This window comes from Carettochelys insculpta, chromosome 28, assembly GCF_033958435.1.
Source record: "Carettochelys insculpta isolate YL-2023 chromosome 28, ASM3395843v1, whole genome shotgun sequence".
Taxonomy (NCBI): domain Eukaryota; kingdom Metazoa; phylum Chordata; order Testudines; family Carettochelyidae; genus Carettochelys; species Carettochelys insculpta.
Genome location: NC_134164.1, coordinates 13553754 through 13568161, shown reverse-complemented (window position 1 = coordinate 13568161; position 14408 = coordinate 13553754). Strand labels below are relative to the sequence as shown.

The 14408-nt window shown below is 50.6% G+C and overlaps 1 protein-coding gene across 1 annotated transcript in view; it reads left to right on the top strand.

Annotated features, from left to right (window-relative positions):
- LOC142002539 (vasoactive intestinal polypeptide receptor 1-like) overlaps positions 1-14408 on the top strand; it is an 87899-nt gene that overhangs the window by 33426 nt on the left and 40065 nt on the right. Inside the window, exons 6-8 of the mRNA XM_074978717.1 lie at positions 7037-7169; positions 7249-7402; positions 8483-8543. Of these exons, the coding sequence (XP_074834818.1) occupies positions 7037-7169; positions 7249-7402; positions 8483-8543 (348 nt within the window). The remainder of the gene's footprint in view (positions 1-7036; positions 7170-7248; positions 7403-8482; positions 8544-14408) is intronic.

Below are 14408 nucleotides of genomic sequence, written 5' to 3'. Positions count from 1 at the left end.
TTTGGAATAAAAAGTTGTCTGCAATGCAATCCAAGAATTAATTGGAAGTCTGTCCCCTGCTGTATTAGTTTTCCAACATATACCTGGATAGTTGAAGTCCCCCATCACCACCAAATTCTGGGCCCTGGATGATTTTGTTAGCTGTTTAAAGAAAGCCTCATCCACCTCTTCCACCTGGCTAGGGGGCCTGTAGTAGACTCCTAGTAGGACCTCATCCTTGTTTTTTACTCCTCTGAATCTAACCCAGATACTTTCAACCCGTCCATCTCCTACGTCCATCTCCACCTCTGTCCAAGTGTGTACATTTTTAATATACAAGGCAACACCTCCTCCCTTCTTTCCCTGTCTGTCCTTCCTAAGCAGGCTGTACCCTTCAATACCAACATTCCAATCATGAGTATTATCCCACCAAGTTTCTGTGATGCCAACGATATCATAGTTGTATTCATTTATTAGTACTTCCAATTCTGCTTGTTTATTTCCCATACTTCTTGCATTTGTATATAGGCATCTCAGACATTGATTTGGTCTTGCCTCCCAGTTTTGCCCTGGCCCTCTTTTTACTCTCCCAGTGTAGCCCATACTCTCTCCCATTTCAAGTTCATCTCCCAGGTATCCATGCTCGCCACTTACCTGCAGGCTTTGCTCCCCTGCCCCCGTCAAACCTAGTTTAAAGCCCTCCTCACTAGGTTAGCCAGCCTGTGTCCGAGTATGGTCTTCCCCCTCCTTGAAAGGTGAACGCCATCTCTGCCAAGCAGTCCTTCCCGGAAAAGGATCCCGTGGTCAAAGAAACCAAAGCCTTCCTGGCGACACCATCTACTCAACCAAGCCTTCACCTCTAGGTTGCAGCTAACACATATCGTAGATGATTAGGCTTGGAAGAAACCTCAGCAAGCCCTCTAGTTCCACCCTGATAGCTTCATGGTTTGAGCATTCGCCTGCTAAACCCGGAGCTGTGAGTGCAATCCTTGAGGGGGCATTTAGGGAGCTGGGGCAAATACGTTAAAAAACAGATAGTTATGCCGTTCGGGGATGGTGATCAGTCCTGCTGTGAGTGCGGGGGACTGGACTCGATGACCTCTGAAGGTCCCTTCCAGATCTACAGTAAAGGTGTATCTCTCTGCTCATAGCAACTAAACCATCCCCTCCAGGGCTTCTTCAAGCCTGGCTTTGAAAAGCTTCTAGGGATGGAGATTCCACACCCCCCAGGTAACACAGTCCAGTGCTTCACCACCTTCTGAGGGAAGAAATATTTCTCCTAATATCCAACCTCCACCTCCCCCCGGTAAGTTGAAACCACTGCTCTTTGTACCCTGTGCCACCACTGCAAAGAGCCTCTCCAGCCTCTTTAGAGCCCCTTCAGGCAGTTGAAGGCTGCTGTCAAATCCCCCCGACTCTTCTCTGGTCTAAATAAGCCCAGATCCCTCAGCCTCGCCTCAGAGGCCCTGTGCTTCAGCCCCCTCATCATTTTTGTTGCCCCCCCACTGGACTGTCTCCAATGTGTGCACATCTTGCAGCCCAATATGCCATTAACCTCTTGTCCACTGTAATCCCCAGGCTTTTTCTGCACAACTGTCTCTTAGCCTGTAACAGAGCCTGGGATTCTCCCATAACCAAGTGCAGGACTCTGCAGTGGTCGTCAGTGAGCCCTGGGGGGGTAAGGGTAGCCCGGTGGGTTGAGCAGTGGCCTGCTACCTGGAGGGTTGTAAGATCAGCCCTTGAGGGCACCATCTGGGGTCAATAAATAAGAATCAGCCAGGGCTGGTGATACCTCCTGGTGCGAGTGCTGGGGACTGGACTTGATGACCTCTGAATGTTCCTCCCAGCTCCATGAGTTTGGTATTTCTCCATATACTCATTTAGTTCTTTATAATCCTCCAATCTGTACAGGTCAGTCTGGGCCTCTCCCTCCCCTGCAGTGCATGAGCCTCTTCCCCTCCCCCAGCGCAGTGGAACTTGCTGACAGTGCAATCCACTGCATTGTGTAGCTCATTAATGGAGGTGTTAAATAAAATCGACCCCAGGTCTCTCCGCTTGATACCAGCTGCCATGTGGACACCCAGCCATGGACTCAATGGTAGCGATCAGTGATCTAGCCAGCCTTCCATTCACCTTGCAGTGCATTTGCCCAAGCCATGCTTCGTTAGCTGGCTTGCAAGGACACTGTGGGAGGCCGTACCGAAAGCTTTTCTAAAGTCACCACATATCAGACCCACTGCATCCCCACTAGTCACACAGCTGCTTAGCTCATCACAGAAGACAAGGACGTGCCCTGGCGCATCCTGCCCTCCATGTATCTCGGGATGCATTCCGTGAGGATCAGCTCCGTGATTTTTTGCAGGGACTGAGTCTGGCTGGTCCGTAGCTCCCTGGTCCGGCTCCTTCCCTTTTTTAGAGATGGGCACTACATTTGCCTTTCTGAATCATTCAGGACCTCCCTGGATTACCCCAATGTGATCTGAGCTGGTTGCCTCAGGTATTCCCCGGGAAAGAAGCTAAGGGAGGAGAAAGTTGAGTGATTTCCGACAAACTGCTGTGGGGCCAGGAGGGACAATTTGTAAGGTGGGTGTGGCAGGCTGAATCAGAGCAGGTGTCCATCTAGGCCAGGGTCCCGCCCAGTTTTCCCTCTCATCTCTCCCACCCATTTCTGGAATAATTTTTTCCACACATAGCAAGTCAAGTGCAGATGTGCACCCCCGGTAGAAACAAAACCTGGCAGTGGGCACTCGGCTAACCAGCTGAGGGGCTTTTGAGTCTCTCCTGAGCAGCTGCCCAAGCAAGGTGAGAACCTGCCCCTAGAGAAACTCTCTGCTCACCCCTGCAAAGGAGCAGCGGGTCTCGACTCAGGGTCTGCAGGTTTCTGAGGGAGCACCCGCCATGCCCATGTGTCCAAGGACCAATTGTTTGGGCTGGGGAGGAAACTTTGCCCTAGGCTGGATTGGCAGAGAGCCTGAGGATGTTTCACCTGCCTCTGCTGCACAGGGAGTGACAGCGTGACAGAAAGTGTTGTTTTGATGGTACCTTATGGAAGTGATGGATAAGATCTAGTTACATTAAGGGGTGTCAACATATGACAGTTAGGGAAGGCCCCTTGAGATTTAACCCAGTGTAAATGGTGGGTTCTCTGTAACTTGGTCTCTGCATGGTGCTGTGAGGGCTGCCGTAACTCAGCCCGAGGGTGGGGGGTCGGTCGCAGGAGTGGGTGGTGACGTAAGGGAGGATGCACTTGGCAGGTCAGGAACCCAAGGGACCCTCACCCTAGGCCATGCTCAGTGTGCCAGAGGGACAGGCTGTAGCGAGACGTCATTACCAGTGCAGTGTCTGGAGGTCTGTTCTGCTCCCTGCGGTGTTGATAACCTTTGGCTGCATGCGCATTTGCCCTCTCTGAATGCCAGTGCTGGGTCTGATCACTCAGCTCACACCGCAGGCTTCTGAGGGCCCCCAGTAATGACAAGTGAGGGACGAAGGAACTGGAACCAGCGCATGGGCGCCAACATCCTGATGAGTCTCCAGCCTGACTCGCCAGTTTACATTAATACATGTGTACGCGGTGACAGTGGAGGTGACTCAGCTGGCAGCATGGAGGCTGTGCCATGCTCTAGGCCCCTCGGCCTGCCTCAGCTGAGTGATGCTTTTAAACCCAGATACAAACAACTTACTTGTACGTCACGTATCACAGGGGCCTCCCCTAATTGTAATATGTTGACAACCCTTAATGTAACTAGATCCTATCCAAGGTACCATCAAAACAACCCTGTCCATCAGGCTGCCATCCTGGCCCTGCACTGAACCTGGCTGGAATGTACCTGGTACTAAGCTGTTGTCTATGGGGAGGGTCCTGGTACCATACAACATGTCCAACCCAGGGCTTGGTGTGTTCAGGATCTGCTTCTGATCAGCCCGGCCTCTGCCAAGCCCCTGTGAGCAAGGCTTGAGTTTTGCTCACCCTTTAAATTTCAGTCAGCATGTTTGCCCTGTGTTGTGCAGGCTTGAGGTGCCTTCAGCATTTACTGGTCAGGCCTTTAGCTTCGCTTCATGTTAACAAAGCACTGACTGTTGCTCAGGCCTTTAGGCCTTATTGTCAGGCCCTCTCATTACTACATAGGCCATTCCTGACTAGCCCAGGTCCGATAGTGGAGCCTGGGTGGCTCCAGGAAGTGTGTGCAATGAGCAGTTCCCCAGAAGGCTGCTGGTACAACTTTGCTTCCTTGGGCTGCTTTGGCTCTTGCTTTGGCTTTTTCCCTCCTGGCTGGGACACCTGGTTTCTAACTCAGCCTTGTCTCCTGCTTCTGGCTCCTGACCTTGGCCTGACTCTCAGCTCCTGCCTTGGCCTTGGGTTCTGAGTCTGCCTCTTGGTTCCTGACCCCAGGTTGGCCCACCACTCCGATACCCGAAATGGGGCTCTGTCTCGAGTGGCTGAGCTGACAGCCTGCCGCCCAGCTCTGACATCCCCTCAGCTAGAGGCTGCCCAGGGCTCTGGGGAAGGAAAGTTTGTGTCCCTTCCAAGCTCTGAGATGTTCTGTCCTTGGGAAAATCTGAGGGAAGTCGTGTCTTACTAATCTATTAGAGTTCTTTGAAGGGGTTAACAAACATGCAGACGGGGGGATCCAGTGGACATAATATACTTAGATTTCCAGAAAGCCTTTGACAAGGTCCCTCACCAAAGGCTGTTATGTAAATTAGGTGGTCATGGGATAGGAGGAAAGATCCTTTCATGGATCGGAAACTGGTTAAAAGACAGGAAACAAAGGGTTGGGATAAATGGTAAATTTTCACAATGGAGGGGGGTAACTAGTGGTGTTCCCCAAGGGTCAGTCCTGGGACCAATCCTGTTCAACTTATCCATCAATGATCTAGAGAAAGGGGTAGGCAGTGAGGTGGCAAAGTTTGCAGATGATACCAAGCTGTTCAGGATAGTCAAAACCAAAGTAGATTGTGAAGAACTTCAAAAAGATCTCAGCAAACTGAGTGATTGGGCAGCAAAATGGCAAATGAAATTTAATGTGGGTAAGTGTAAGGTAATGCACATTGGGAAAAATAACCCCAATTATACATACAATGTGATGGGGGCAAATTTAGGTACAACAGATCAGGAAAGGGATCTTGGAATTATAGTGGATAGTTCTCTGAAAACGTCCACGCAAGTGTGCAGCGGCAGTTAGTAAAGCAAATAGGATGTTAGGAATTATTAAAAAAGGGATAGAAAATAAGACGAAGAATATCATACTTCCCCTATATAAAACTATGGTACGCCCACATCTTGAGTACTGCGTGCAGATGTGATCTCCTCAGCTCAAAAAAGATATACTGGCTTTAGAAAAAGTTCAGAAAAGGGCAATTAAAATGATTAAGGGTTTGGAAAGGGTCCCATATGGGGAGAGGCTAGAGAGACTGGGACTTTTCAGTCTAGAAAAGAGGAGACTGAGGGGTGATATGATAGAGGTATATAAAATCATGAATGGTGTGGAGAAAGTGAATACAGAAAAGTTATTTACTTGTTCCCATAATATAAGAACTAGAGGACACCAAATGAAATTAATGGGTAGTAGGTTCAAAATTAATAACAGAAAATTTTTCCTCACACAGCGCACAGTCAACCTGTGGAACTCCTCGCCAGAGGAGGCTGTGAAGGCCAGCACTCTAACAGAGTTTAGAAAAGAGCTTGATAAATTTTTGGAGGTTAGGTCCATAAATGGCTATTAGCCAAGGGTAAAGTATGGTGCCCCTGGCCTTTAGTCAAAGGCTGGAGACAGATGGCAGGAGACAAATCGCTTGATCATTGTCTTCGGTTCACCTCCTCTGGGGCACCTGGCATTGGCCACTGTCGGCAGACAGGATACTGGGCTGGATGGACCTTTGGTCTGACCCAGTATGGCCGTTCTTATGTTCTTATGTTCTTGCTGACAGAGTGCTGAGAGTCCTCCCTGTCTCCGACTGGCCCCCACCTTTCCCAAACTCTGCATTCCACAGGCACAGGAGAACAAGGGCAGTGAGGGGAGATGGAGCTTGGCCACCAGACACACAGCCAAGAGGGAACATCAAGCCAAGCAGCCCCAGGCAGGGTGACAGTGCCAGGACCCAGGGCGTGGCACTCGAAGCTATTGAGCTGCCGTGGGCACCACTCCAGGGGACCATAGCTTGGGTCCGCTGCAGCGACGTGCCACCGTCAGCTGAGCCTGGCCTGGGAAGGGCAGGGAACAGAGCTCTGTGTGGAGCGAGGAGCTGACGGGGCCTAATGCAGCTCCGAGGTTGTTTCTGGTGCCCCAGGCTCAGCAATGAGCATGTCCTCTGCCAGCGTGGGATACCATTCCACCCCGCGGCTGGGAGCTGCCCTCCACAGTCCCCCTTTGCAGACTCTGGAGCTGCTGTCACTTGCCCAAGGTCTGTGGCTTCCCATCGAATGCACAATGGCCCAGCCACGTATGGGTTTGCTTAGGCTGGCCACAGCTGGTGACAGGACATGGGGGGGCAATGCTCGGAGCGGGTTCGGAGACGACTCTGCCTGGAGGCCTGGCTGGGTCTTGCTCAGGGGCAAACTGAGCTGCCAGATCTGAGGTCAGGAGCCGTTATCTCCGAGGGTGCTGGGGCAGAGTACAGGGACATGGGGTAAGGTGGGGAGGAGAAACCGTCTGCAGAGATTATCAGGGTATCTCTCCTCCAGTCCATTCCCAGGCCCCTGTGGGTGCTGCACAACTGCTCAGTCACGAGGACGGAAATGCTTCAGCCCAGCTAACGTCATTGGGCTCAGGACAGGTGGGGCGGGGTGAAAGGTAGCAGCTGGTGCTGTGCAGGGCATCACATGGGTGATAGGTCCCTTCTGGCCTTAAAATCTGGGCAGTAATGGCCCTCTGTGGCATATCCACCTCGATCACGTCGCTTGGCAAACTCATAGCTGGTGCAGCTGTGCTGAATTTGGCCCTGAGGTGTGAAGGCCGCGGCAAGCCTGTATGCAGCCGTGTGCGTTTGCCACTAAGAATGCAGAGCCCTCACCCCACCCCACACACCTCAGCTCCCTGGGATTTCTTCCTCTCTACAGAAAGCTTCACTGCACCCGGAATTCTATCCACATCCACTTCTTCGCCTCCTTCGTTCTGCGGGGGGTCGCCGTGTTCATCAAAGACTCCGTGCTCTTCGCGGATGAGTCCATCAATCACTGCACCATGTCAACGGTGAGATGGGGCTCAGCAGATGGGGTAGGGGCTGCTGGGGCCAAGGCCCATGTGAACCTTTCCCACTTTCCCTCACTAGGTGAATTGCAAGGCTGCCATTGCCTTCTTCCAGTACTCAGTTCTGGCCAACTTCTACTGGCTTCTTGTGGAGGGGATGTACCTGCAAACTCTCCTGCTGCTCACCTTCACCTCTGACAAGAGGTACTTCTGGTGGTACACCCTCATCGGCTGGGGTGAGTAGAGTGAACGCTAGTGAACAACCCTGAACCCAGGATGTCCATGTGGAGCATCATTAGAGAGGGACCAGACGTTCTAGATGTCCTCCCAGAGCAGCCCATGGGCTGACAAATGTCCACCAAAACAGAGTGGAACCCTTTTGGCATGAAACTTTTCTTCCGTGGCATGAAATGAAGCTCAGGCAAAGCTGCAGTGGTGACAGTTGGTCCCAGCAGGTTCTATAACAGGATGGTTTTGCAATGGGAAAATTTTTCTGTTGTAAAAACTTCAAGTCCCACTACTGACCCAGCATGACAAAGAGCCTGGGTGGCTGCTGGACATCAAGGGCTTGTGCAGGGCAGGGCCCCAGTGGGGAACAGGAGAGAGAAAATACTGGCAGATTTCTCAGCTGCCAACCATCTGTAGAACTCTGCATACTTCACCAAGGAAGATCAGACCTGCTGGATGGGCTTGTGTGGGAATGGATGGGGCAGGGAAGACATGGGACAGATGATATGTGGGGCGGTAGGAGGAGGCATAGATGCGGCGAGGGGGACCGATAGATGGCTCCCATGTTCACCAACCTGAGCAGAGGCGTATGTAGTTGCTAGCAGAAGATGTGGCTGTTGGGATCAGATCCAGGAGGTGCCTGTGGAGCAGAGCTAGATTCAAGAAGAAGTTGCTTGACAAGTCTGTGGGAAAACACTCCACCCCCAAGTTCCAGCTTCCTGCTGCAACCACTGGACCATGAGTCCTTTCACATATCACTGCCAGGCCTTGTGAACCTCTTCCACCAGCTCCCAGTGGCTGCTGCAGCTGTCAGAAGGTGGCCTGCACCTCCATGTTGTCCCACTTGTCCAAGCACCATCCTGCATCCCCCATACCCAGAGGGGTGAGCCTTGAGCATCTGCTTCCCTGGCAGCCTTGGGAGTGGCTCGCCCAGGTCTGCAGTGGGCAAAGGGGGTTGGAAGACCCTCTTGCCCGGTGGAGATGTCAGTGCTGTAGATTTACCAGGGTGGGTTTCCCTGCTGCGGGGAGGGGGTAGCATGGAGTGCCCTGCTCTGTCACAGGAGAACAACTGGCCTCTGTACTTGCAGGTGTCCCTATGCTCATTGTGAGCCTGTGGATCTTCACCCGTCTACAATACGACAACCATGGGTAAGAATAACACAGGCCCTGCCCTTTGTGCATCATTAGCTCAGGCGTCCCGAGTGAGCTCAGGGCCCATGGGGCAAGACTGGCATGGATGAGCGGCAGAGTCTGAAGGTCTAGAGCTCAGCTTTTACGTGCTCCGGGGGGAGGCGCTGCACAGCTACAAGCCGATTTCCGTTGTCCAAGGCAAAGTCCCTAGGAGCCCCAGCTGATCCAGCTGTTCAGCCTGGGCATGTCCACACGGCATCTGGGAGGGAGCCTCCTGGTCCCGGTCCTGGAGCCAGGGTCAGTCCAAGCATGCTAGAAATAGCTGTGTCGGCCTTGCTCGGATGTGGCCTGGCTGGAGCTCAGGCACCAGCACCTTCTCCCACCCCCAGCCCAGCTTCTGAGCTGTTGGCAGTGAGTCCTGCTAGTGAGAGGCTGGGGACCCTGATGGGAGACTCACTCCCAGCTGCAGTGTAGACACACCATTGGAGCCAGTGAGGTTTTATTAGCTGATTTCAGTGGGGCCAGCATTTCCCCCAGCCCTGCCTCCCAAAGCAAGCGTGGACCCTGGGGCTGCCCACAGTGAGTAGCAGAACGAGGGAGGGGAGAGGCTTTAGTGTAATCTATGTCCTATGCTGGTGGTGTCCCCAGGCTCCAGCCAGGATGAGGCCCCATCGCTCCAGGCACAGTACAAACACGCGCAGGAGGGGCAGCGTCCCAGGGGCAAAGAGACGAGAGTTTGGGGTCAGAACATGGGAACTTACTGGGTCAAATTCTTGTCACTCTCAAGCCCCTTTATGCCACACCAGCCTCGTGAGAACCAAGGGAAGTGCCGGAGCAGCATGAAGGGGCTAATGCCGGCCTGCCCCGCTGGGTGCTTGTGGCTGCCCATGCTTTGAGGGGAAGGACTAATCGGGGTCGCGCTAGAGCAAGGCTGGTCAGTTTCCCACATGGACAAGGCCTGAGCAGCACTGGGAACAGACTGGTGCAGAGGGAACCTCTGCTGGAGGGGTGAAAACCTGGCACTGTGAACTTGGCTCTGGGTGGGAAGTTTAGCTAGATGGCCACGCCCCTCCTGGCCCTGGCTGCACCCATTTCAGGCCCTTCCCTCTGCACTGCTTTGCAGCCACTCCTCTGGGTGTGCATCACCTGGCTGGACTTGTATATTGGGTCTGGAAACCATTTTGTATGCCCAGTGTGGCTATTGGCCCCAAATATCGTGCTGAGGGGTGCCAGGGGAGGTGTCAAATGAAAGTTGATGATGGCCTGAGTCTGTGTATTCCACTTTTGTGTCTGTATCATGTATGAATAGTGACAGCGAGGGAGCCGTGTTAGTCTGTATCCTATCAAAACAAACCAGCAGTCATGTAGCACTTTAAAGACTAACAAATTAATTTATTAGCTGAGGAGCTTTCGTGGGACAGACCCACTTCTCCAGACCAGAGCCAGACCAGAACAGACTCAATATATAAAGCACAGAGGTCCAAAAATTGTTATCAAGGTTGGCAAATCGGAAGAGCAGAGGGGCGGCAGGAGCGGGGTGTATGGGGGCAAGCTAAGAGTTAGATCAAACAAAGTATGTAAAAGAGTCCTTATAATGGGCCAGGTAATTGCTGTTCCAGTTCAAACCATGTGTTAATATGTGGAATTTGAGTATAAATGACAGTTTTGAGCATTCCCTTTGTAAACAGTTGTTAAAGTTCCTTTTCAGTAAAACACAGACTTTCAGGTCATTAACAGAATGGCCCACTCCATTGAAGTGCTGGCTGACAGGCTTGTGAGTCAGGAGTTTTTTGATGTTTGTTTTGTGTCCATTCATTCTTTGTCGAAGTGTTTGCAGTCTGTCCTATACATACAGGGTGTGGGTATTGCTGGCACGTGATGGCATATGTGGTGTTGTTAGAAACAATTTGGATAAACTAAATATTTCCCTTTTCCAAGGGATTAATTACCCGAGGCAGCAGGAACAGAGAGAGTTTTTACTTCAATTGCAAGAGAAGGGTGTCCGCATGGGCACACCCCCAGCATGAGCCACATACATATTTATTCCCTGACCCGACCGCAGAAGCCCTCCTCCTAGGCCCCCATTGGTTAGGGTCCTTGGAGCTTACAGCCTATCCTTTTTGCCTTTTTAACCCCGTGCCGCTCCGCCCCTAGTTACATCTCCCCTTCCCCTTATTACATCTCCCCTTCCCCTTATTTATGGTCTGCCTTTTATGGTTATAAAGCTGTCAGTTGCATTAGCGCAATCTTGAGGTTAGTTCTCCCAGACAGGGTCTTTTTCCATCATCAAGTTAAACTGATTCTGACCTTTCAAAGACTTGATTTTACAGTTTTTAGTTTCCCACTTCTCTTTCTCACTTCCTTGTTCTGAATTAAAACTTTTCATTTCCCTCAGTGTTAGTTGAGGAACAGGAGAATGTGCCCATGATTCTGTGAATAGCATGTTAGGTCCAGTGATGGTACCTCCAGAACAGATATGTGGACAAAGATACGTGGACTGACTGCAAACATTCTTCCACAAAGAATGAATGGAGACACAAAACAGACATAAAAAGCTCTTAACTCACAAGCCTGTCAGCCAGCACTTTAATGGAGTGGGCCATTCTGTTAATGACATGAAAGTCTGTGCTTTACTGAAAAGGAACTTTACCAACTGTTTACAAAGGGAATGCTCAAAACTGTCATTTATATTCAAATTCGACACATTAACACGTGGTTTGAACCAGGACAGCAATTACTTGGCCCATTATAAGGACTCTTTTACATACTTTGTTTTATCTAACTCTTAACTTCCTCGCCCACCACCCCGCTCCGGCCGCCCCTCTGCTCTTCTAATTTGCCAACCTTGATAACAATTTTTCTGATTTGTCAACCCTGATAATTTTTAGACCTCTGTGCTTTATATATTGAGTCTGTTCTGGTATGGCTATGAGCTGAAGAAGCGGGTCTGTCCCACAAAAGCTCATCACCAAATAAATTATTTTGTTAGTCCTTAAAGTGTTACATGACTGCTTTTTTGTTTTGTATCATGTATGTAGGTAAAGGTATAGATGCTTAGCTCTGCAGCTGTGAGAAATGTTTCAGTGCTGAGGTTCACAAGGGGACGTGAGGCTCCACCCCAGCCTGGACAATAGACCAGGCAAAGGCCCAGACAGCCAACACCCATTTTGTGGTGGGGTGTGTGTGAGAGAGAGTCAGGCTGGATGTGTGTGTGTGTGACAAGTGAAGCAGCTCCCAGTGGCTAAGGATGACCCCCTGGGGCTGTAACCTAGGCTGGCAGGTAACACCTCTGACCTGAGCAAAGAACAGGGAGGAGCCATGCTGGGTTTTGAATTGGAGGTGGCAGTTGGAAGCAGGGGGGAGAGAGGAAAGGCAGCCAGCCTGTGCTGAGGGGAGGCTAGACACCAGATGGGGCACCCCTCGGGCTCCTCCCCCCAGGATGGGTTGGAATGACTGTCTCTCCCGGCTGTACTGACACCTCTGTGCTGAGCTGTGCCTCTGTAGACTAATAAACTACTTGTTCTACCTGCTGGGTGAGAGTAACTCCTGCCTGTGGATGGGGTGCAGAGCTTGGGGACCTCAGAACCCCAAGACAGTGGGGTTTTCCGACCGGGACTGCAACGAATGGAACCTCAGCACAGTGACCCACCTGGTCAGGTGGTGAGCCGAGGCCTATGGAGAAGAATGGAATTTTCTCTCCACCTATAAGAAGCTATAAGATGGGCCCTGGCAGGTGTTTCCTTTGTTCTTCAGTTGTCACGAGTTAAGCCCGTCTGGACTAGGGGCCCATCCCTGAGCGGGATCATGTGGATTTAGCAGTGCTCATCTTGGATCTTTCTTCTCGTGGTTTCCACGGATCCGTGTCCCAGCATGTGGACCCCAGCAGGCCAGATCTACAATGCTCTACTGAATGAATCTGTGACCTGAAATGAACTTTCAGAGATTCTCAAGATTCAGCAAATGACATCGCTGGCTGTGTCAGTAGTTATGATCGGTGAATGTAAAGTATTGCTTTAACAATTCTTCTCTCTAACCCTGTTCTCTCTTTGGTATGAATGAACCCTTAGATATTAGATCTAAGGATCTGGCTTTTGCCTGGTTGTTTGGGTAAGAGCCAACTATATATTGCCTAGGGTCTGGGGCTGGGCCATTTGGGGTCTGGAAGAATCTGTGTGGTGTTTGGTGAAACAGGTTTAATAAGCTGTCACCTGAAGTTGGGGGTTGTTGGTCTGGGCTTGAACAGCAATGCTGATAGTTGTGCTGAAGTCCACAGGCTACTCTGCCAGCTCCAAGTCATGGTACAGAAGGTTTTAAAAATAGGAGAGAGTCCAAAGGTGCTCCCTTGTTGAAAGTTTCTTTTAAAAATTTTGTGAACGGTAACAGCCTGACACCCGTTTCACTATAGTGCAATCCAGACAATGTTAAACCAATATTATAACAGACATGCCACCCAGAGTTAAGATCATCTTTTTGGAGCTCAATGCTACATACAGGAGAACCATTCAACCTTTAGGGCATTTTACTTTACATTTTGCATCCTTTGACCATTTTTGCTGCATACCATCCTGAGGTATAAACCAATTTCAAAGTAAACCAGCTATGACAATTTACACTACAAATTGAGCTAGAATCCACTGTTGGACAAGAGAGTGGATTTTTTTCAGAGGGTTTTAATTCAATACAAACATCTGTCTGTGCTCAATTGTCAAGCTGCATGCATGAGAAACTGGCCAGCCCAAACAGTGTAATAATCATTAGCAAATGGAACTTGAGTTCTAAGTGCTAGGGGACACCAAATGAAATTGATGGGTAGTAGGTTCAAAACTAATAAAAGGAAATTTTTCTTCACACAGCGCACAGTCAACCTGTGGAACTCCTTGCCGGAGGAGGCTGTGAAGGCCAGGACTCTATTAGGGTTTAAAAAAGAGCTCGATAAATTTTTGCAGGTTAGGTCCATAAATGGCTATTAGCCAGGGGTAAAGTATGGTGCCCTAGCCTTCAGTACAAGGGCAGGAGATGGATGGCAGGAGATAAATCACTTGATCATTGTCTTCTGTTCTCCTTCTCTGGGGCGCCTGGCATTGGCCACTGTCGGCAGGCGGGATACTGGGCTGGACGGACCTTTGGTCTGACCCAGTATGGCCATTCTTATGTTCTTATGGGCTGGTGGAGCAGCTGAGAAGTTTGTGGGTTTGCTTGTGTGCCTTCTGGCTGGTCCGTGGGGCTGGCAGAGGTGCTGTAAAGTCTGGTTGGATTTGCCTTAGTAAGAAGGAAATCCCAGCCAGGGTCTGTGAGTAGCCCAGATTTTAAGCAAAGGTACCTGGACTGATTTCTCTAGCTGTGTCCAGAACCCCGTCCACAGTGGCGTAGTCGTGTTTGGGTCCACAGAACCTGGTCAATTAAGCTTGGGATCAGGACCCTACGCTGTTCTAAATCTGAGTTTTGGGTGTTGAGAGAGTTTTGGTTAACATGCAGTTGCAAGGGATTTGCAATGGTATGAGGGGCTGATAAATTTGCAACGGTACGAGGGGCTGGAAAGAGAAGCCCTGGAAGAGACGTGCTGGGAAAGAAATATCTCTTTTGGCAAAGAAGCTACAGTTGGGAGCTTGGTTCTTTGCTGCGTGTCTGCTACCAGGCAGAAGCAGTGAAGACAAAGACTGCTGAAAATAGGGCCAAGTGGAAAAGGGGCTAGTCCAAGTGAGTGCAGCCCTTACCTGGTGCTTTGAACCCTGCAGAGGTGACCACAATAGAGGGAGAACGGCTTTTGGATTATCTGCAGAAATTATCAGACCTACATATAAAGGACATGCAGGAGAGCTAAGATCGGAGGATGCAAGAGGCCAAAAGAAAAGCCCAACTGGCATGGGATGTAAGAGAGCAAAA